The 21,832-nt window shown below is 36.5% G+C and overlaps 4 protein-coding genes, 1 long non-coding RNA gene and 2 pseudogenes across 7 annotated transcripts; 6 read left to right on the forward strand and 1 right to left on the reverse strand.

Annotated features, from left to right (window-relative positions):
- Positions 1–152: 152 nt before the first annotated feature.
- LOC147941760 (uncharacterized) lies at positions 153–839 on the forward strand. Its single transcript, XR_015562403.1, has 2 exons — positions 153–433; positions 609–839. It is a non-coding gene; the product is annotated as an uncharacterized LOC147941760 (long non-coding RNA).
- A 2,123-nt stretch (positions 840–2,962) lies between these two features.
- Positions 2,963–5,409, reverse strand: LOC104702551 (auxin transporter-like protein 3). The gene is made up of 7 exons (XM_087459469.1): positions 5,076–5,409; positions 4,804–4,989; positions 4,568–4,680; positions 4,286–4,469; positions 4,089–4,186; positions 3,534–3,999; positions 2,963–3,334 (listed from the first exon to the last, which is right to left on the reverse strand). The coding sequence occupies exons 1-7, from the start codon at positions 5,244–5,246 to the stop codon at positions 3,140–3,142; spliced, it is 1,413 nt and encodes a 470-aa protein (XP_087315595.1). The 5' UTR covers positions 5,247–5,409; the 3' UTR covers positions 2,963–3,139.
- A 1,938-nt stretch (positions 5,410–7,347) lies between these two features.
- Positions 7,348–8,802, forward strand: LOC104702552 (pathogenesis-related thaumatin-like protein 3.5). Its single transcript, XM_087459470.1, has 3 exons — positions 7,348–7,576; positions 7,685–8,348; positions 8,486–8,802. Exons 1-3 carry the CDS (start codon positions 7,516–7,518, stop codon positions 8,598–8,600), a joined length of 840 nt encoding a protein of 279 aa, XP_087315596.1. The 5' UTR covers positions 7,348–7,515; the 3' UTR covers positions 8,601–8,802.
- A 106-nt stretch (positions 8,803–8,908) lies between these two features.
- On the forward strand, positions 8,909–10,358 carry LOC104702553 (ubiquitin-fold modifier 1). Its single transcript, XM_010418426.3, has 4 exons — positions 8,909–9,158; positions 9,248–9,345; positions 9,624–9,656; positions 10,086–10,358. The coding sequence occupies exons 1-4, from the start codon at positions 9,091–9,093 to the stop codon at positions 10,178–10,180; spliced, it is 294 nt and encodes a 97-aa protein (XP_010416728.1). The 5' UTR covers positions 8,909–9,090; the 3' UTR covers positions 10,181–10,358.
- Positions 10,359–11,265: 907 nt separating this feature from the next.
- On the forward strand, positions 11,266–14,816 carry LOC104702554 (serine/threonine-protein kinase MPS1). Its single transcript, XM_010418427.3, is given in 7 exon segments — positions 11,266–11,686; positions 11,987–12,400; positions 12,590–13,482; positions 13,598–13,798; positions 13,986–14,147; positions 14,252–14,755; positions 14,758–14,816. Coding segments are annotated over 7 exon segments (2,394 nt in total). The 5' UTR covers positions 11,266–11,520; the 3' UTR covers positions 14,812–14,816.
- Positions 14,817–14,943: 127 nt separating this feature from the next.
- Positions 14,944–16,251, forward strand: LOC104704941 (oxysterol-binding protein-related protein 1C pseudogene; annotated as a pseudogene). The gene is made up of 3 exons (XR_015562009.1): positions 14,944–14,962; positions 15,079–15,371; positions 15,758–16,251. The product of XR_015562009.1 is annotated as an oxysterol-binding protein-related protein 1C pseudogene (transcript).
- A 2,984-nt stretch (positions 16,252–19,235) lies between these two features.
- LOC104702555 (argininosuccinate lyase, chloroplastic-like) lies at positions 19,236–21,832 on the forward strand (annotated as a pseudogene). Its single transcript, XR_015560821.1, has 5 exons — positions 19,236–19,627; positions 19,821–20,201; positions 20,540–20,688; positions 20,820–21,276; positions 21,370–21,832. The product of XR_015560821.1 is annotated as an argininosuccinate lyase, chloroplastic-like (transcript).

Below are 21,832 nucleotides of genomic sequence, written 5' to 3' on the forward strand. Positions count from 1 at the left end.
ACTTATAGATTGTATTTTAGGAAAATCAGGTTCAAACGTATGTTTCCTTATGTTCTTCTTTTCTTTCTTTATGTTTTCCACTAAAATTTATATTATTTAAGCTTCTCACACTAATAGAACAAATATATATTTACGTAAAGGCATATATATTTGTTCCTTTTTAATTTAGTGAACAAATAAATAACTATTAATTGACAAAACAAAAAAAGAGATGGTGAGATAAAAAAAAAAATCAGAAGGACAAATATCTCATCTCTTGGTCTTCTTGAGGAATCGAAGAAGCGTTAAAAAAACAAAAAAAAATTCAGATGCAAAGCCATCACAATAGAAGAAGAAGCACAGGCTCAGCTTCACCACTCTTCTTCTTCGTCTTCGCTGTTGTTCCTCTTCCGATCTACTTTTTCGGTTTAGTCGGCCAGATCTGTTCGTTTCAGTTATGGAGCGTTCCTCTTCCTTAGTTTGTTTTTTCATGTCTTTGTTTTCTGTTTGTTTCTGAGATTTGATGATGATGAGATGATTCGCCAATTGTGTTTTTTCATATCTCAATTCCATCTTAGCTTCCTGTCACCTTCCTCCTTTTATATTTCAGATCTAACTTTTTTTTCCAGATCTCGCCACTGTTAACACTCGTCCGTGATTAAAAAGTAAATCTTATGATTCAACGAAGAAAAGCAGAAAGAGAAGAAGTTTTTTGGTGATGAAAGGACAGTACCAGAGATGGTGGTGGAGGAGAGCGGCGGAGAGAGTTGTAATTGTTTATTTATTTGTTTTTTTTGTTTTTTTAAAGGAAAAAATTGTAATTATATTTAATTAATTTAATAAAACTCTTTAATTAAGAATTGTTTCTTTTATAAAATTTAATTTAATTTTCGAAATTAATAAATTAATTTTATGTTTTAATATTTTAGTAGGAAAATGGTAAGAGCTATGTGGTAGGAAAATAGTAAAAACTTGTTATCTACTAACATTTTGGTAGGAATATAGTTAAAACTTTTTTTCTATTTTCCTACGAAGTTGTTACAAAAATATTTTAATAGAAAATTGGTAGAAAATTTCTTACAAAATTCTTTCCAAAACCGATTTCATTCGAACTATTACTTCCAATATTTTTCGTAGGAAAATAATAAGAAACACTTGTTTTCTACCATTTTCTTTTAAAATCTGCGATACGAATTGGAATGTTTTTTTGTAGTGATGAAAGCATGTCATTAAAATCTTAACTATAATTTTTTGCAGGATATTTAATTTTGACCCCAAAAAAATGTAGGATAAATGGATAATAGTACTATTCGTCAATGAAACTGTAGTCTTTGCATAATTGTTTATTTTATAGTGATTAAACCTAAAGTGAGTGGTGTAGTTGTTTTTTCAATACCACTTTTTAATTGAAGGAATATCACCGAAAAATTTAAACCAGATTTTACTTTATTTTTGTTTCCAAAATCTGCCCAAATTCGTCCTTTTCCCAGTGAACTTCTTCTTTTGTAGTACTATATCACTGCAACGCAAAATTAGGTTAAATATATTCAAGGACGGATTATGATATCATTTTTGTATCATATCGTTTTGGCCATATTGTTTTTTGTATGATTTTGTCTATTTCTTTAGCAGGTAAAGAAAATGGCAGAATAGTAGTGACCCAACTTCCCATGAGACTGATTGGAGCATGGAAGTTAGAAAGCTAGTCAAAAAGCAGTTTTGTTAGATTGGGGAATCCATAAAAGCTTTTATAATGTTTGTTAGGAAGTGTTTTCTTCAAATAAGCACTTTTTTATTTATCATATCTTATTTAGTGCAATCATTTTTTACTAATAAGGCTAGATGCTCCGGCATGCAATAAAATGAATTACTTATATGAGTAATATTGTGAACGTTTTTTCATACAAAAGTAAAATGTTTAATATAATTTCAAATTTCTATTATTTTCGGAATGACATCAACATGACAGAATTAAATATTTACTTATACGAGTATAATAGTTTCTTTTTGATATTAGTGTTGATTATTAGAATTTAATTAGTTTCTTTTTTGGTTAGTACCCTTGTAAGTCAAATGTCACCATCTCGCAAGATCAACCCAAATGTCAGGTCTCTCGCGTAAACCAGATAGTGAGCTTGTTCCTACCTAATTATTGCGACTAAAAAGCTATATGGTTCACTTTTTATTATTGTTGTGACGTGTAGCTTATACCTTAAATTACATCCTAAGAAAAATATCATATCACTAGCAAAACGTTTCCGCAATGTCAATTACTCAATTATTCACTCTTCAGTTGAGTACTCTACCAACCATTGAATCAATGGGTGATGTGAGAAATTTAACCCGATTGTGATGGTCAGCCAGCGCCTTGTAAGAAAGGCTGCCTAAGTCTTAACATATTGTCATACTGACATCCCCCTGCCATAAGCTTTTGCCTCCTTTATGAAAAAAAAAAAAAAAAAGAATTCGCCTTTCATTTCCTTTTTTGATGTGATGCTTACTTATTTGCCCATGTTGATTTCATTTCATGATCACTCACATTCAGAAATAAAGTGTTAAAATGTTTAGAATCGAGATCTATACTTGATTTGCTTCAAATATACAAGATGTATGCAAAAGGTTATCATAATTTTAAATCATGCATTTCCATAACATCATTTTCAAAGGACCGATTGCAGAATTTATAGTTATATTTTTAATTAGAACCTTAAGGCTCATCAAATAACGAATGAATTAATCTCCTAGCTCATCTTAAAAAGAGAAAAAAAACCAAAAAAAAAAAAATTATGGGAAACTTTCGAGTTTTTTTTTCTTTCTCAAGTACTACAAAATAAAGGGATCACACATAAACACACAAAAAATATAATAAGAACAACAACTAATAATAGGGTTGGCCTAAGATAGCCATCACACCTTAAGTAAGGAAACCCCCCCCCCCCCCCCCCCCTCCCCCAATTTACCAAAAACAACTCACCATAACAAATTAACCAAACCCGAAGTAAAAAATATTATTGTCGTCAAACAATTACAAAGAGTTGTGATTTTTTTTTTAATTCAGTTCTAATAAAATGATGTAATAACTTATATATATATATATATTCGACCTTGCAAAATAAAATTCTCCTCAAATGAAACCCTCTTTCTAGAAGGTCATGATATGTTATGGCTTGTGAGGAGGACATTGGTAGCATTTGGTAAAGAGACCAAAAGTGTCGATCTGGCGAACAAAGTTGACCATACTTGCCCATCCTCCGAACCCAAATCCAACGACGAATACCCAAACCACCACGAATATGTTTATGCAGTAAGTCCCGATCCATCCTCCCACCATTCTCGGCGGCCTTTCCACCGCATTCTATTTGCCATATATCAAAGTTACCAAAAATTAACATTTTTAACATAAACTTTCAAATTATCTAATAAATTTTTATATAGTGTGGTTAAAAATAAACTAAACATTTTTGTAACCTTATTCTTAAAATTTTAGTATGTAACTCTTTATGCAATAAAATAAAATTAAATGACATATTTTGGAAGACGGAAAAGTATCTAACCTCTCTGGAAGGAGCAGGAGCAAAAGTAAGCATATGTGCCACTGCTGGGATGATGTAGACAGTGAAACTAACTAAGAGAGATCCGACCGCGGAATTGATTGGTCCGAAAAAGGGAAAGATAATCGCTAAGAACCATATGGGCACAACCACGGGTAATCTAGCCATGGCTCTTTTGAACATGCTCTTCGTCTCGTGCACACCTATCAATTTCTCCCACACAAAATATAACGGTGTAGATGCGAACCCGAACGTTATGAACTGATGAATGAGCATGAGGATCACCGCCGTGTCTCTAAAACCGGACTTAGGGAGGAGAGAAAGTGCATTGGAATGAGTTAGCAACTGATCGCCAAACGCCCAATAAACCGCAGACGCGGATGGTAGCGTTAGCGTTAGTACATATATAGTCGCTAGTAGATATATCGCCTTGAATTTTTGCGGTTTCCACATCGCGTGCATTATCTCCCTATATATAACATATTTTTTTAATATATATAACTAATAAAAGATCAGAAATTCTAGTTTTATGAAATGATAATTGAAAAAAGTGCTTACACAGTGACGGCGTGGCCACCGAAGGTGTAGAGAATGTTGGTGGCTCCGGTGAAGTAAAGCACCATTGTGGTTGGACCCGAGTGTTTCACATCCTCAGCCTTTTATTATTAAAAAGGTTATCTTAATTAATAACAGTAACCAAGACTATAGATTAATTATAGAAAGTATACAAGATTGATATAAAAAATCCAATTGACCTGGCCGTGAAGGAGAGAAGCAATGGTGAGATACCAAGAAGTGTACGTGGTCATAGCGAGTCCGAGGAATGACCAAATTCTATAATTGTGGAACGAAGGAATAAAAACAGTTGTTGCACAACACGCCCCAAATATGTATGTCCATGTCCTCTTGTCCAATTTGTCATTAATATAATATATATTGCTACAAAAATCATTGTTATATTATTAATAAACTTCCCAATATGGAAAAAAAAACATATAATAAAAGATATAATGGAATGGAAATATTAATTACTTTACCTGGCACAAGCAATGAGTTGAATAACGGATCCAAAGAGAAGAAAAGTGCAATTAAAGAACAATCCAATGTTCCTCCAATGTTTCCCCAACAGTCCATCTAGCACCTCAAACCACTTTATAAAAAAACAAAACACAAAGTTAAAATTTCCAATAATACCATAACACACTCTACCCATAAGAACAAAACAATATGTATAGTCATAACTAGTCACAAGAATTAGAGGTGGAATAAAAACCTGAATAACGTGATTACGGAAATCGAATTTTTCTCGTTCTTTACGAGTTCGATACTCTACGTAAAGAACACTAATAAGATAAGCAGTCCAACTTCCCAATAATCCATAAAAGAGTTGAAACAAAATTCCCGACATCATCCCAAGTTGTGAGAACGAGTACGGTAAAGTCAATAGTACTTGCGCCACCTGCCATTATTATCACATATTAGAGAGACGACGATTACATACATACATCTTGCCTTGTAAATATATATGTGTAAAAGCATATGTACCTGATTTGAAGCACAACTAAACCAAGCATCGTAGACAGAACCTCCATGCCAGAAGAAGTTCGAAAGCTTTGTTTTAGTTGAAGATTTATTGTTACCACTTATGTTTTCTTCTTCTCTCTCCATTTCTAAGTAATTTCCTGCCACCACTGTCTCTATTTTCTCTGCCGCCATTTTTTTCCTTTCTTCTCTGAGTTCTCTCTCTCAGTTTCTTTAGCTTCTTTGCTTCCACACTTTAAATAGATTAATGAAGATAACCATTATTTTTTTTTTTTAAATAATTATTGTTTTTCTTATGGATTCTTTTTCCTCTGGAGGCAATTATTGAGTAACGAGTGTCGGGGACAAAGCCTTTGGTCACAGCTGAAGAGGTGTCATGTAAATATTGGTTTATTATTGGTAGGTGACGGAGTTATATCACCTACTTGTCAGTGTTACTGTTTTCGGCGAGCGTGGATTGTCTTTTTAGTGGGCTTGTTTTGTCGTTGGGCTTATGGGCCATATTTCTAAAGCATTACACGAGCGGGTAGACCCGGTTTTAGATTGTTTATTTTATATTGACCCCGATAATATGCAAAAAAAGAGAGTACACTAATCATAGATTTTTAAAGTTTAAAAGCAAAGAGTGAGAGAGTAGACTAATTGTAAATTGATAACAGAAGTGACGACAATGATGTTTCTGAAAAAAGGTTAAAACTACTATTATCATTAACAATTATTTGAATCATGATGATTGTAGTAACAACTAGAACAATGAGTAAAACATAGTGGTCCTTTTTTTGCGTAAGGATGTATAATAATCAAATTATATTTCTAAGTTTATATGTTTTGTCCGATTATATTACATAGCTGTTAATTGGAACTTGAAATTACATAAATTTATGCCCTTGTCTACCATATTGTGCACCACACATATCCAAAGTCCAAAAGCTTGATTAAGTTAAAAAGACAGGAAGGAAATAGTGATTTGTGAGGTAATCGAGGGTTGGAGATGGATCCAATGGAAAGAATGATAGCTAATCAGGTGGGATTAGTGCTTAACATAATTACCACACGTGTCTAGCTGTCTTAGCCTTATTATAATCTCACTCTCCTTTCAAAAATTTTCTCCTTTTCTAAATTCTATATATATCCACTATCGCTTTTGACAATGGATCGAATCGAATTATTAATGAGACGGCATCATCGATTTAGATCTTTATAGCTTTTTAACCCGGCCAAAAAAATGTATGGCAGCGGAAAGAAAACTGCACACCATTTTACATAAAATATACATATCAATATTATATAGTTTTTAATTTTGGTTGGTGATATATTAAATTTATAGTTTCCTTTTACTGTACCTATACGCTATTGTGTTATCTGTAATCCAACAAAAGAAATGAATTAATATTACCATCCCCAAATAGAGCAAAGATTTCAGATATCATCGGTGATAGTATTGGAAATTAGTGCAAGTGACTGATTGATTATAAGTACTCCTGATTATCAGTATTCCTGAAATTAGTGCAAGTGACTGATAATTTTACTGGTGTGTGGTGATATTTGTTTGGAGTTTATCTTCATTATAAAATCTGCTGACAGAAGAAAACCATACACACTACACTATATTCTTTAACAGTGTGTGTGACGAAAATCGAAAAGAGAGATTAATACAAGTTTACTGAAAAACAAGCTGCAGAAATGGGCCCGAAGAATGATCCATTTGAGTTTGAAATCAATTAGCCATATGACCCATTTATATCATTAAGTGAATTGATACCTATGTGCCATGACATGGAAACTACGGAAGGCTAACATACAAGAGGAAGACAGAAAGATATACAAGACTACAAGAGAATCATCCAAATTTGCATGAACAAATACAAGAAATTACTAGACAGATAAAATGTCACATATATCTACTATATAAATATATATGACATTTCCATTATATTTTAAGCATATATATATATATATATAAATGTCACATATATATATCTACTATATAAATATATATGACATTTCCATTATATTTTAAGTATATACCTGTATATATATATATGTGTGTGTGTGTGTCCAACCAGAACTACTGTATATATTAATCAAATAATAAGTATATATTATGAGTACTATATGATCCCAACCTTTTGAACTTGACTACCTTAACCAAAACAGCATCCCAAAGAATACTTGCATGAAGCATCAGGAAAGGAATAACAATAACTAAATCTTTCCCAGATTCCAAAACAAAGAACCAAAATAGTAAATACGTACAGATAGTAACTTGGTTTGTGTGTTTAGACTATACTTAAAACGATTATTATATCTTGACATATAGACTCTCTATGCAAGTTATCCTCTCCTTTTTTCCCCTTCAAAAAGGCAATCCCACTTCAATAATTATTCGTAAACCGATCGAACTCTACATGATAATCTGATCGCTAAATCTTTTCCAGTAAAGATGCCAACTCGTTTCGGTTTGTCACCAAGGATCTTGTTACTCTTTCTCACGTTTTTATCAGGTAACCAATTCAAAACATTACATTACTCTCGACCGGTCAACGTCAGTCCTTGTTAGATATAACTTAGGGTTTTGATAACGATTAGAACTTGTGTGTATTATTCCACAGGAACAAAATGGTCCGAATCAGCTCGAGTATTCACGATCGTGAACTCATGTGACCAAAAGATCTGGCCGGCCATAACTCCCGGAGAAAACTTCAACGGCGGAGGATTCGAGCTCAAACCGGGTCAATCCATCGTGTTCACCGCACCAGTAGGCTGGTCAGGCAGAATTTGGGGACGAACCGGCTGCAAATTCGACTCAACCGGAACCGGAACATGCGAAACCGGTTCATGCGGCTCAACTCTAAAATGCTCAGCGTCCGGAAAGCCACCAGCTTCACTAGCCGAGTTCACATTAGCCGCAGTGGATTTCTATGACGTGAGCCTCGTCGACGGATTCAACCTCCCAATGGCGGTAACTCCGATGAACGGGAAAGGGAACTGCAGCGTGGCTGGTTGCGTCGCTGATTTGAGGCCACATTGCCCGTCGGAGCTCGCCGTTAAATCAAACGGAAAAGTGATATCCTGTAGGAGTGCTTGTGATGTGTTTGATAGAGATGAGTATTGTTGCAGAGGAGTTTATGGGAACCCCGTGGTGTGTCAACCAACATATTACTCAAAGATCTTCAAGCAAGCTTGTCCTACTGCTTATAGTTATGCGTATGATGATCCGACCAGTATCTTCACTTGTACCGCCTCTGATTACATCATCTCTTTCTGTTCCTCCAGGTTTGTCTTAATTATGCCTAATTAATATATATACTATTTTTCTTCTAGAAATACCCTAAAACACCATAAAAACCATATTTTGTTTGTGTAAAGGGGGTGTGTAATAAACTTTGATTGCTGTTGTTTTGTATGTATAGGAAGAAGCCAGTGTGCACATACCATGATAACAAGCTGGGATGCAGCAATGGATTTAAGACGATGTCTGGGAGATTCTGGCTTGTATTGATATTTTCTCTTGTTGTTTTTAGCTAAGAATTTGGCGTCTCGTAATGTTAGATAAATAAGTTTTTTTTTTCTCTCGTGGAAAATTTCTCATTTGTTCATATTTAGATTCTATGTGTTGGTAAATTTAAGGTTTGACTGTGATAGAAACACACATACATGCAATCCAAAAGTGTAATTTAAAACTACAGGTCAAAATGCAATCGTATAATGATGGTCAAAAGACTCAAAACTATGATATTCAAAATTTCAGGTCAAATTTACGAAATGTCTAAAATAGCAGATCATAATCTAAAGAAAACGATAAATACAGAGGTCAAAATGTAAAAACGCGAAATAAATTAAATGGGCCAAAATGGGCCTAAAGTGAAGTCCAACTTATGATAACAATTGATCTGGTTTACTCAAAGAAAGACTCGGAGGAACCCTTTTGGTGTATTGCGCGTCACCGAAACGCGAGGAAATCGAAGAAACGCCATTATCGCCGTGCTAATCTGATCTCCTCCCTCGTCGGGAAAAAATGGCTACTGGTGGAAAAGTCTCCTTCAAAGTCACTCTGACTTCGGATCCTAAGCTTCCTTTCAAAGTGTACGCTAAATTCATTGTATAGATTTACGTTTTTTTTTTTTGGATTTGCCTTGTGATTGATCTCTGGGTTGTTTTTGTTTTCCGATCAGTTTCAGCGTACCGGAGGGAGCTCCATTCACGGCGGTTCTGAAATTCGCAGCAGAGGAGTTCAAGGTTCCTCCACAAACCAGCGCCATCATCACTAATGGTAGTAAATTAAACCCTTATTATATTTTGAGATCGATTCATCTTGGCCTTAGAAAATCGCATCACCAAGCATAATTGCGATCAGAGTTATTCGAATTCGAATTTGGGGCCTTTTATTTATTTCAGCTACATATGTTAGTGCACTTACAAGATGTAGAATAGGGATTTGTATTGAATAGACTAAATTTTGATTTTTAGGGGTGTGGTTTAGTCTATTGGTTTAGGCTGATTTTGTCAATAGATTTTGGTTGTGATGTATCTGTATTATAATGTGTGCAGATGGGATCGGGATCAATCCTCAGCAGAGTGCAGGTATAATCTTCAATAGTGCTACTAAAACATTTGGATTGGTTGATTGCTTGCTTCTGTGCAGTTCTATATCTTTGAAGTCATTGCAATTCCCAGTTTTACTTTTGTTTGCAAATGTCCTTCAAAATTCTTAGAAGATCCTTAATGCGTCTTCTTCTCATCTCTAGTAACTTGTAAGCTTATAAAGAACGTAGTCTCCAAGTGACTTCAGTGTCCAATAGGAATGCCAGATAACAACCTGTTATTAGATTATATTTTATTGCACAGTCGGGTTTTGCTGTAATATTTCTCAGCTGTCCTTTTAATGCTCAACTAAACAAAAGTGCGGTCATTACGTATAAGTAGAAATCAAGCTTCTTCGTGGTCCACTATGATTATCTTTTTCCTACTATCTAGTAGTTTCTCGAATGTTAATGATATGAGTGATGGCAGGAAACGTGTTCCTGAAGCATGGGTCTGAACTAAGACTGATCCCGCGTGATAGAGTTGGAGCTGCGTTTATGATCATGGGGATCCATGAAGGTTGAAGCAGTCAGTAAATCTCTGTTTCCTTACCTTTAAAAACGTATAATAGCCAACATATTTGGATTACATCCTTCTTTGAAATAATAATGTGTAATGCGCTTATACATCCTCTTACGGATTAAGTGAACTGGATTTTGGTCAACTTTATATATATGCTTTTAGATAATGTTGCACTAAAAAGAGCTTGAATTGGTCTATTACCATCTTGAAGCTTCCGATCTGATTTAGCAAAAAACCGCACTAAGCTTCGTTCTAATTAAGCTATAGGATCAAGCCAGTAAGATGAGTGTTTGCGTTTATACATTTTGGATTAAGGCTAAGCTCTGTTATGTGGTTTATATATATATATATATATATCAAAATAATGCTTCCATGGACTGCCTCATCAAATAAGAAGGATGAATGAATTGATTAGTCTTCTTCTTCTTTAATCATGAAATTTGCCGACTATGACACGTTAACTGTATACGACGACTATGACATAATCTTTTCAATACGATAATATCATGAATGCAAGGAATGTAACAAACGTTACCTGGATTCCTTAATTATACAGGTATGTCGCAAGTCTGTTGGCCGTGTTGAAACAAGAAACAAAATTTCCCTGAAATTATAAAAAGTCAACAAGAATTTTGACATACTGTTTTCACAAAGTGAGTATAAACACATGAAAATACAAATATTATATCACAAAATGGGAAAGATAAACACATTGAGATGTTGCGTTTGACAACACATGGCGGGATAAATGAAGACAACTGACATAAGAGTTATGGACAATCTAAATTAATCTTACCGTTGTATCTCAACAACAACGTTTGGCTGTCTTCTCAATGATATCTGACAGTTTAGCCGTTAGATTAGTAATACCGATTTTTTACTAAAACCACCCACTTTATCTCCCGGTTAATAAATAATTCGTAAACGCGAAAAGATTAAAAGGCTTATAATGGGCTTAATTAGCCCAAGTTTATATAACCCTCTTTGTTCAATCGAGCCCAATAGACCTTAAATCTAATCATTTCGGATTGAATTTTCAATTTTGGGAGACAAAGGAGAAGCGGCAATAAGGAGTGAGTTCGAATCTTAAACATTTTTTTTTTTTTTTTTTTTTTTTTTAAATTTTATTCCTCACTAAAGAATTTTTGAAACCATTTCTTCTGTGTCTGTCTACCACTACTACTCTTGGAGATTTCGACGGCGATGGCGTTAGACTTGGTTTCAACCAGAAATTGAGGATTTTGATTCCTGCCTGCCTCCTGCTGCTGTGTCTCTGTGGTGTTTTCTCGTTACGCAAAAATCAAACGGTGAAACAAATCGGAGATGCAGTTGAGATCTAGCCATGGACAGGGAGGCTAACCTTCCGGTCCGACCGGATAAACTTCCCAAGGGTCTGGTTCGTCCCATCTTAACCCAGGAAACGTTTTCGTCTTCTTCTTCTTCTTCTTCCTCCTCCTCGGAATTAGTACGGCATGTTCAAGCCGCTTTCAAACGCCATTGCCCACTCAGTACTACCTCTCTCTCTCTCTCTCTCTCAATCTTTCTGGGTCATTTAACTAAATAATCTCTATTTCTGGAACTAGTTTTTATCTCACTAATTTAGGGTTTTGGCATTTCCCTCAATCTCAATTTAGGGCTTTTTGGTAAAGTTAATGGTTTTGTGGAATTCGTGGTGTGGGTGATATGATTTGCTAGTTGAAACAATTTTTGATTTTGGAGAATCTGCCCCCCCCCCCCCCCCCACTGTTCTTATTTTAGCTGTTTTTTTTTTTTTTTTTGAGTCCTTTAGTTGAGTTTTAATTTTTCAGGTAAAATGCAGACGACTACTATAGGGGCTCGACGAAATGTTGCTCCACAACGACAAGCTTCCAAAAACTCACGTTTGGTCAGTACAGCTGAAAGGCAGAGAACTCACGATGTTGTTACGCTGAGTCAGAGTCTTGCTGCCAATACTTTGACACAGGATACAAGGAACTTAGCCTCTTCTTCTGTTGCTGGAGAATCTATTGAGAATGCCTCCATTACAGCTCCTTCAGTCTCAGGAACTACTAGTGATATGTTTGGTCAGAATTTTAACCCATCTGTCAAACAGATGGATTTTGGAAAATCTGCTGTTGATAATGCTAGTTTAGGAAGCAATCTCGATGTAGGATCTCAGAATGATAATAATGTCCAGAGGAAGTTCCAATCCCTCATTGGCAGCAGCACCGTCACATCTCAAGGTAATGTCCTCCTTCTTTCGTTTCCCTATCCCGAGTTGTCCAAAGGCTGAACCTTGGGGGATATTCAAATAATAATACTCAGCAGTTTGTAACCACTGTCATATACCCTCTCTGGCTCAGTTTACATATACATAGTTACGGTTGGTTTGTTGATCTAGTAATCTTACTTGGACTCACTTGTCCTGGCAGATATGGAATGGGATGCAACAAATCAGGCTGACGCATCACATCTTGGTGCTCCTACTGGATCAAGACATCAAAATCTCCACACTGTTGATTCTGAGATCAGTTTGAAATCTGAATACAAGGTTTCATCTTCATTGGCAAAGATTCAGGGTCAGCTGGGAGAATTTCGCAACTTCTTGAACCAACCTAAAACTCAATGTTCTGCCGTGGGTTCATCATGTGCCACAACTACGCTAATCCATTCGTCTTCAGCTCCTATGTTAAATGCTACTACCCTCGTCTCTCGTTCATATGTTGAGGCTGATTCGAATGCAAAACCCCATGCTGTTCAAAGTCAAGGGAACTTGCCTTCTTGTTATCCTTTTTCCAAGGACAGCAACATACTACATGCTGATAAGAATGCCCCTGCATCCGAGATCCCAGCCTCAACTAATGATCCAGAAGTAAGAATCAAAGAGACAGATAAGTCCAAGCAGCAACAGTGCACTACAGAACTTGAAGCTCCAGTTGGATCTTCCAGTCATGGGAGCGATGGACAAGCGAATGCTCGTGTACCCGATGAGTTGCTTACAAGTGTTAGCTCACAGCCACAAAAACCAGATAAGCATGAAAAGGTTGCAAGTAGCAAAGGGCCATCAGCGCCTCGTAAAAGAAACTATGATCCAGACATGTTCTTTAAAGTCAATGGTAAGCTTTATCAGAGGCTTGGCAAGATAGGAAGTGGAGGAAGCAGTGAGGTCCACAAGGTTATATCTTCAGACTGTACCATATATGCGCTTAAAAAGATCAAGCTCAAGGGTCGTGATTATGCTACAGCATATGGATTTTGCCAGGAAATTGGATATTTAAAGAAGCTGAAAGGGAAAACCAACATAATTCAGCTAATAGACTACGAGGTACTTCCTTTTAATACATATTCTGATCCATGGGGCAGTTATATTCTCGTGTAGTTTCGAAGTGCTGTTGGCAATTTAGATCTCAACTATTACACAAATTCTCTTATGCAATTAGGTCACGGATAAGACTTTACTGAAGGAGGTTCAAAATGGCACAATGAGTAACAAAGATGGAAGAGTTAAAGACGATGGATTTATATATATGGTACTAGAATATGGAGAAATCGATCTGGCTCACATGTTGTCCCAAAAATGGAGGGAAATCGAAGGATCTGACCGAACAATTGATGAAAATTGGCTTCGGTTCTACTGGCAGGTTCTTACACTACCCATCAAGTTACATTTGTGATGATACTAAACTATTTATTCTCTTTTCCATGGGAGCTCTTTCAGTTTGTTCTTTTAGCAAATATTATAGTTATAGGAAAATCTATATAATTTCACACCAGAGCCTTTTGCTCAAGAAGGCACTGATTCTCATATGAATTGAAAAACAATTGCAGCAAATACTTCAAGCTGTGAACACCATACATGAGGAACGCATTGTACACTCTGATTTGAAACCCGCAAATTTCCTTCTTGTCAGAGGCTTTCTAAAGCTTATCGATTTTGGTATTGCTAAGGCCATCAATAGTGACACTACGAATATTCAACGAGATTCACAGGTAATATCCTCCAATGTTTCTGTTTTCGTCCTCATGAATACACAGAGTTGTTTTGTATTTAGTTTACAAGTGCTGATATCATTGGGGCTATGTATCTGTAACAGGTGGGAACTTTGAGTTACATGTCACCAGAAGCATTCATGTGCAACGAAACCGATGAGAATGGAAACACTATAAAATGTGGAAGACCATCAGATATTTGGTCACTTGGTTGCATACTATACCAAATGGTATATGGAAGAACGCCTTTTGCAGATTATAAGACCTTTTGGGCAAAGTTCAAAGTCATAACCGATCCGAACCACGAGATTACTTACAATCAACTCTCAAATCCGTGGCTTATTGACTTAATGAAGAAATGTCTAGCTTGGGACCGTAACCAAAGATGGAGAATTCCTGAGCTTCTCCAACATCCTTTCCTTGCGCCGCCCATCCCACTCGAGCCTCAAGTCAAAACCATTAAACTGCTCAATCTCATAGCTGAATCTTGCAGTAGTGATGACGATAAAGCCAACTCCATGATCTCTCAGCTTGAACAACTGCTTCTATGTCCTGCTCCTCTTCCAAGAAACGATCAGTTAGATTCAAGAGATCAAAGTAAGCAGCTTCTCTCTCGGATTTCAGAACTTTGTATTCAACTCCAGGATCGGTTATGAGGTCTTGAAGCAGGAATAACAAAAGTAAGCAGTACTGATATGATTCGACGGCTTTTGGATTTTGTAAATTGGTATGTTAATTGTTAGATTTGGAAAGAAGACGTTTGCTTATAATGTTCTGTTTGATTTCTTGTATTGGAATGTATCATTTGAGTGCTCGTCTTTTTTTCATGTTTTAGCCGATGAAACCTTAAATAGTCCTCTCTTCTGTAACTCTACGTACACTCTAAAACGGTGTCGGTAACCGCGTTTGTCGTTTGAACCATCTCCATTAGCCACAATTTCACATTCTCTTTTGTTTTCTCCGCGTTTGTCGGGGAACGGAGTCGCCGAGATCCTCTACAAATGGATAAACTACGGTAAAGGATGGAAACGGCGGTGGTTCGTTCTCCAGGACGGAGTTTTATCGTATTATAGAATCCACGGTCCTGATAAAATATCTCTCTCCGTTGAGATGGAACGGAGATCTAAACTGATCGGCGGCGAATCTTTACGGTTCATTTGCCGACATAGCAAACGCGGTGATGTTCATAGCCCCGGGAAACCTCTCGGCCAAATCCACCTCAAGGTTTCGATTTATTTTCAAAAACCCCTGTAGTTTCACATATATTTTAAATACACCGCAGACATTTTAATGTATTTATAAACCTATAATTATTAAACGGATTCACCTGAAATTTTCTGTTTGTTTAGGAATAGCCCCTATAGTTTTGAATGTTTCTAAATATGCCCTAAAATTACAATTGCAGCTATGATTTGGTATGGTAGTACTAGTTCACATGTATTTTATAAGAGTTTTGAATGTATCTCCACAAAATTAAAAACTATCAACCACACCCCCGGTCGCATATGTGAGTTTTTTTAAATCACTGGTGTTTTGAACTCGGCCAAATCCATATATATATTTGGAAGTGCTCCACACCTGTAATTGATTTATATGGGGTGTTTTTATAGGTCTCTTCGATTGGACAAAGCATATCAGACGCAAAGAGATTCACTTTATACACGGGCACGAAGAGTCTGCATTTACGAGCAGCAACGAGTGAGGATCGTAACGCTTGGATCGAAGCTTTAAAAGCTGTTAAAGAAACGTTTCCAAGAATGTCAAACGAAGAGTTAATGGCATCGACCACTAATGTCTCACTCTCTACCGATAAACTAAGACAAAGATTAATGAAAGAAGAGGTTAACGAGACAATCATCAAAGATTGCGAAGACATAATGAAAAACAATTTCGTTGCATTGCATAATGAGGTCATGTCGCTGAAACAGTATCAATATCATCTCGTAGATTCCCTCAGGAACTTCAACAACTCACCTAAGACTTACTAACCCTAAGTTTTTCATGATTTATCTCTAGACATTTGATATATATCAGTTTAAAACTTTAAATTAAAGTAGCATTTTACTTTTTTTGCATAATAATGAAAAATTCAGGAGTTGATATGGATTTTTTGTTCTATTATTAAGTTGATGCGAGTGCTGAGTACTACTAGAATCCCATATGTGATTTATGGGTCATTTAGTGCAAGCCTATGTATAATTACTTTATGGGTATAGGCCCAATTTGATTTTGTAAAATCAGTGACATTACTTTTTTGTTTTTGTATATTAGAAACTAGTATTCGAAGAGATAAAGTTTAAAAAACTCTTAGGAGACTAATACAGATGATTACGTTACGAATTTGTATATTGCAATGTTTATCTTTTGGTTTAATATATTGATGGAGTCAATGTATATATATATGCTGATTCAATTTATGAACATTCGAAAGTAATCTTACTAAGTTTTAAAACGTTTTCCAATAATATAACGTAGTTGTTAGCTGTAGGCAGGCACCGTCAACAAATTAATATAATGCATGAAAACGTTACGTAATGGACATGATGAAGTCACGACTCACGACGATGAATAAAATATATATTCGAATCCTCGAATTATCTAGTGCACTTCAGTACTTAAACATACTTTTGTATTTTTTTTTTTTTTTTTTTTTTTTAAATATAAACATGGACTCCATTAACTTAAGTTACAAAGTTCTTGGTATTTCACTCTAATAGGAGTATAATGCAACCAACTAACTTATACAGAAGGAAAAAAAAAATAGTGTGTTACTTAAACAGAAGCACAACATCCGAAACAAGCTACAACAAAGGGTAAAACAAGCTTGCGAGCAACTACAGTAGAAAGAACAAAAGGTACAATAAATACTTAAACTAAGATAAAGAGGTCTTAAGACCCTATAGATAGTGAGAATCACCAAGAAGATAGGCCACACAAAATGATAGTAGGCTTCCCAAGACCAATTCATTGGCCGCGAAACGACGATATGCCACAATGGAATGCTGAGATTCCGTCGGGTTTTTATAAACCTAGTTCGCACTAAAGATGATAAGTCTTCAGCTCCCTGGAAAGGGAGAGTAGGTTGGGAACAAGTTCCCAGAAGTCAAGTGACGGAGAAAAGATATGAGATAAGACCATCTTGCCACACCCCATTAAAAAAGTTTAACCGAATGAATAGCGGAAAGGATGAATCAAGATGGAATTGTGTAGTCTAGGGAATGGACTCCGGGGAACACGATGAGAGCCAACAACAGCAAGTTAAATTTACAAAGGATCTCTCCTTATAGGAGGAAGTTCTTTTGAGGAATCTAAATCTAAAAGAGGTTTCGTGAACGGTTGGATGGAGAGGCAGACGTCGGAACAAGCACTCTGATCCGGTGTTTGATGAAAAATCTGTTGGGTCATCGTATTACAACCACCAGATCTGCGGGAAATCATCTCGGAATAACTCAAATCTAGAGTTCTCCGGACTTGTACGGATGCAGCGCATACTTCGAGGAGGTCTGGTGGATCGGGAAAACATAGACGGCGATGACAACTCATCTCGGCGAAGGATCAACGTCTCTGGAGCGATCTTAAACAAAGAAAGCTTGAGCAGATCTGGTGACTTCTACAGAGAAAGACCACCGAATGCACAACTGGCTGCTTCAGATTGTGCTCAAACAGAGAACTTCATAAACTCTTCACAACAAGTGAGATAGAAAAAAAGAAAACTCGCCGGGAAACAGAGACGGCGGAGCAGCCCAAGTAGGCGACGTCTTCAGTTGAGAAGCCCTTTGCACAGGAGGAAGAGACCAGAGGAGAGTAACAGCGGAGTTTCATACAGAGATGATGCACTTCAATTGCTCTCTCGGGCTTCGAGCCAGAGAGAAAAAGGCAAAAAAAAAAAACTAGGGCGAACGCATCTTTTTTTGTGAAAACTTTTCTGCAAACTTTTATATCAATGAGTACGTGATCTTCTTCCATACTTTTGTATTTTCTAAGTTGATATTTAATAGAACAAAAGATAAAAGTTTTTAACCAAAGATGATAGTAGTATAGAAGCTAAAATCGAAATCCAATTGTGTTCGTTTCTGCCAACGATGAAGACGACGTATGACTGTTCAATCTGATACTTTTCAGTTTTATATTCTTTCTTTTAATATGTTTTTTTCTTATAAAAACTATTTTGTATATCGAAAAATTAATGAAGCAGAAAGGTACGAAAGAAAAGATTAAGACTATGTAGTTAAACCAAAATAAACTAATCATATAATTAATATTAAGTTAATCAAAGCAACCACTAATTAGTTAAACCAAAATCATCTATCACTAGAGAAATCTTGAAAGTTTCTCAATCATTAAAATAATTATTTTTTAAGCTATTATTTATTAATTATCAAATTTTAAAAGTTATTAAATAAACAAAAATAACAAAACATACTTATATTACATAAAAAAAGAAATAAAAAATATTTGACAACAAAGAATCCAAAATACAAATATGATATGGTCAAGAAAAAAAATATGTGCAATCAACTTGGAGGAGTTTAAAAATGTTTGCTTATCTGCAAATCTGAGAATTGGAAGTAAGTATACAGACATGGCAGTGTGGGGGGGGGGGTTAATTTACTTAAAATATGAGACTTAACCGGATACATCATAGACAATAACAGAAACAGGAGAAATTCTGATGTAAATTGGGTACAATGCTTTGAAATCTCTCTTGTTCCCTGCGCATCATCATCAACACAAAAAAAAAAAAAAAAAAAAAATCACATATTTTTCAGACACAGCAAACATATATATAAGACAAAAGCAAAAATGAACAATGATAATGAGAAGCAATCTTCAGAACTGAAACCGTTTAACTCTAGAAATGAAATCTCCACTCCTCTCACATACTGCTTCAACCCTATACCTGCTGCTTCACTGAAAATTCTAGTATTCTTTGGTTCCGCTTCAAGATTTGTTCAACTCCATCGTCCTTGCCGATGTTAGGATCGCCACGGGTTACCTAAACCGTGTTAAACCAAACGGAATGATTTCAATTTCGTCAAATCAGACCGGTGGAAATAAACTATATTTCTTTGACCATACCAGTTAGGTTGTCGCCTCCCGTAAACACACACACCCACTTGGACCTCCGAAACCGAAACCGAAACCGTTCTTCTTCTTCTTCTTCTCACTCCTCCACGAAATGGGAGCAATTGATCTCTCTTTCTCACAGAGTCTACTCTTATCTCCGTCGCGTTGTTCCACTCCTACCTCCTCCACACACCGTTCCATCTCTTTTCTCCCGGCGGGAAGCAACAAGTCACGGAGTCTTCCGCCGTTGCGTTCAATGAGCCACGATGAGGCCAAGCTATGGGGGCGGAAGGTTCGAAGAGAGTGTCACTGAGAAGGTGGAGATGTTCACTGAGTCAATTTCATTCGATAAAGTTCTCTACAAGCAGGACATTATGGGTAGCAAAGCTCATGCTACAATGCTCGCTCACCAGGTTTTCTATAACTTCATCTGTAGATTTTAATTCGAAATTGGGTCAGTTTTGATCTGGGGTTGAGTAACAGAGTTGATTGTTTGTTGGAGATGAGAGAGCTCCTTTGCTGCGTTATGTTTGATTTTGATATCTTTCTTTCTTCTAAGTCATGATGCTAAAGTCAGGACAATCCCGTGATGGTTTGTTATTGCAGGGGCTAATAACTGATAGCGACAAGGATGCCATATTGAAAGGTCTTGATGATATCGAGAGGCAGATTGAAGCTGGTAAATTTGAGTGGAGGACAGATCGAGAAGATGTGCATATGAACATTGAAGCAGCTCTTACTGATCTTATTGGTGAACCTGCAAAGAAACTTCACACAGCACGGAGCAGAAATGACCAATGTGCTACTGATTTCAAACTTTGGTGCCGTGAGGCTATCGACTCCATCATTGTTAAGATCAGAAATCTTCAGACATCACTTGTTGCATTGGCTTTGAAGAATGAGGCCTTGATTGTTCCTGGATATACTCATCTTCAAAGAGCTCAGCCTGTTTTACTACTCCATGTCCTCTTAACTTTTGTGGAGCAGGTTTGGTTTGGATTTCCTTCTTTAGTTTTCCCTTTTTGAGCCAGCAGCAATTTTTAACCATAGTTAGCTTCACGGGGTTTTTCGTCTGGTGATTAGGTCTTCCTTTGTGATTAGCCTCTGCCTTACTTAAACCATCATAGGTTCTTACATTTGCTGAGATCTCTCTCTCACACAATCATCTTATATGTATGTGTTATCATCTTATATGTACCTAGTTACCAATTAGTATTTTTTTACCTGCCTCAGAACATCAAAGGGTTCTTACATTTTACTTTCGCACTATTATCATCTTATTAGGATTTTACTTTCTTGACTGGTAATTTGTTCATGTATGGCAGCTCGAACGTGATGCTGGTCGTTATATGGACTGTCGAGCAAGGCTAAATTTCTCTCCCCTAGGAGCTTGTGCTTTGGCTGGAACTGGTCTACCTATTGATAGATTTATGACTGCAAATGCTCTGGGATTTACCGAACCAATGAGAAACAGGTATGTTCCTAGTTCTTGTATTGGCTGCATCAACTCTCTCTCTCTCTCTCTCTCTAATTGTATGTCTTTCTCTGTAGTAGGTTCACGGTTTCTAATTTAGTAAGTTTTTTCTTCTTCTTTATTTGAATTAGCATCGATGCAGTTTCAGATCGAGACTACGTTTTGGAGTTCTTATTTGCAAACTCCAACACAGGCATTCACCTGTCACGGCTGGGAGAAGAGTGGGTACTTTGGGCATCCGAAGAGTTTGGTTTCATGATTCCAAGTGATTCCGTCTCAACTGGAAGCAGTATAATGCCACAGAAGAAGAATCCAGACCCAATGGAACTTGTCAGGGGGAAATCTGCAAGAGTCATAGGCGATTTGGTCACTGTCCTAACACTATGCAAAGGACTTCCCCTTGCTTACAACCGAGATTTCCAAGAAGATAAAGAACCGATGTTCGATAGTACCAAGACAATAATGGCAATGATCGATGTCTCAGCAGAATTTGCCCAGAATGTAACATTCAACCAAGAGAGAATTAAGAAAAGTCTCCCTGCCGGACACCTTGACGCCACAACTCTGGCTGATTACCTTGTGAAGAAGGTAAATGTCAATTTAAATTTATCAAAACCCTCCATTTTGTATATAGAGTCAGAAAGATAAATACTGTCTTCTTCTGTTTTTGTTGATGCTCAGGGGATGCCTTTTAGGTCATCTCATGACGTAGTTGGGAAACTAGTTGGAGTTTGCGTCTCAAGAGGCTGTGAACTTCAGAACTTGAGCCTTGAAGAGATGAAAAAGCTGAGCCCTATGTTCGAAGAAGATGTGTTTGGATATCTGGGCGTCGAAAATTCAGTCAATAAATTCAGTTCCTATGGGTCAACTGGATCAAACTGTGTAGCTGAGCAACTTGGCTACTGGGTCAACAAGCTGTACATGACTACAACCTGAGCTGGACCAAAACATTAGCAAAAGAGTCGTCTGTTTTTCTTTTTTGTATTGTGAGGACTTTGGTTGTCAAGTACCAGCTGAAACTTTCATGTAAAATGTTGCAGCAGATTGAGGTAGACAATATATAGATTGGTGCCTTGGCGTTGCAAAACCCAAAAAATAAGTGTTACTGAAGTTTTATAATATTTGAAATCTAGATATTGTGGAA

This window comes from Camelina sativa, chromosome 7 (assembly GCF_030686135.1).
Source record: "Camelina sativa cultivar CO46 ecotype springtype chromosome 7, ASM3068613v1".
NCBI lineage: Eukaryota > Viridiplantae > Streptophyta > Magnoliopsida > Brassicales > Brassicaceae > Camelina > Camelina sativa.

Coding starts and splice junctions, on each gene's coding strand:
- LOC104702553 (XM_010418426.3), top strand. CDS start 9,091: ATGGCTACTGGTGGAAAAGTCTCCTTCAAAGTCACTCTGACTTCGGAT. Junction 9,159..9,247: donor CCTAAGCTTCCTTTCAAAGT/GTACGCTAAATT, acceptor TTTTCCGATCAG/TTTCAGCGTACCGGAGGGAG. Junction 9,657..10,085: donor CAATCCTCAGCAGAGTGCAG/GTATAATCTTCA, acceptor GAGTGATGGCAG/GAAACGTGTTCCTGAAGCAT.
- LOC104702551 (XM_087459469.1), bottom strand. CDS start 5,246: ATGGCGGCAGAGAAAATAGAGACAGTGGTGGCAGGAAATTACTTAGAA. Junction 4,187..4,285: donor CTTCTCTCCTTCACGGCCAG/GTCAATTGGATT, acceptor TAATAATAAAAG/GCTGAGGATGTGAAACACTC. Junction 4,000..4,088: donor GGTGGCCACGCCGTCACTGT/GTAAGCACTTTT, acceptor TGTTATATATAG/GGAGATAATGCACGCGATGT.
- LOC104702552 (XM_087459470.1), top strand. CDS start 7,516: ATGCCAACTCGTTTCGGTTTGTCACCAAGGATCTTGTTACTCTTTCTC. Junction 7,577..7,684: donor CTTTCTCACGTTTTTATCAG/GTAACCAATTCA, acceptor ATTATTCCACAG/GAACAAAATGGTCCGAATCA. Junction 8,349..8,485: donor ATCTCTTTCTGTTCCTCCAG/GTTTGTCTTAAT, acceptor TTGTATGTATAG/GAAGAAGCCAGTGTGCACAT.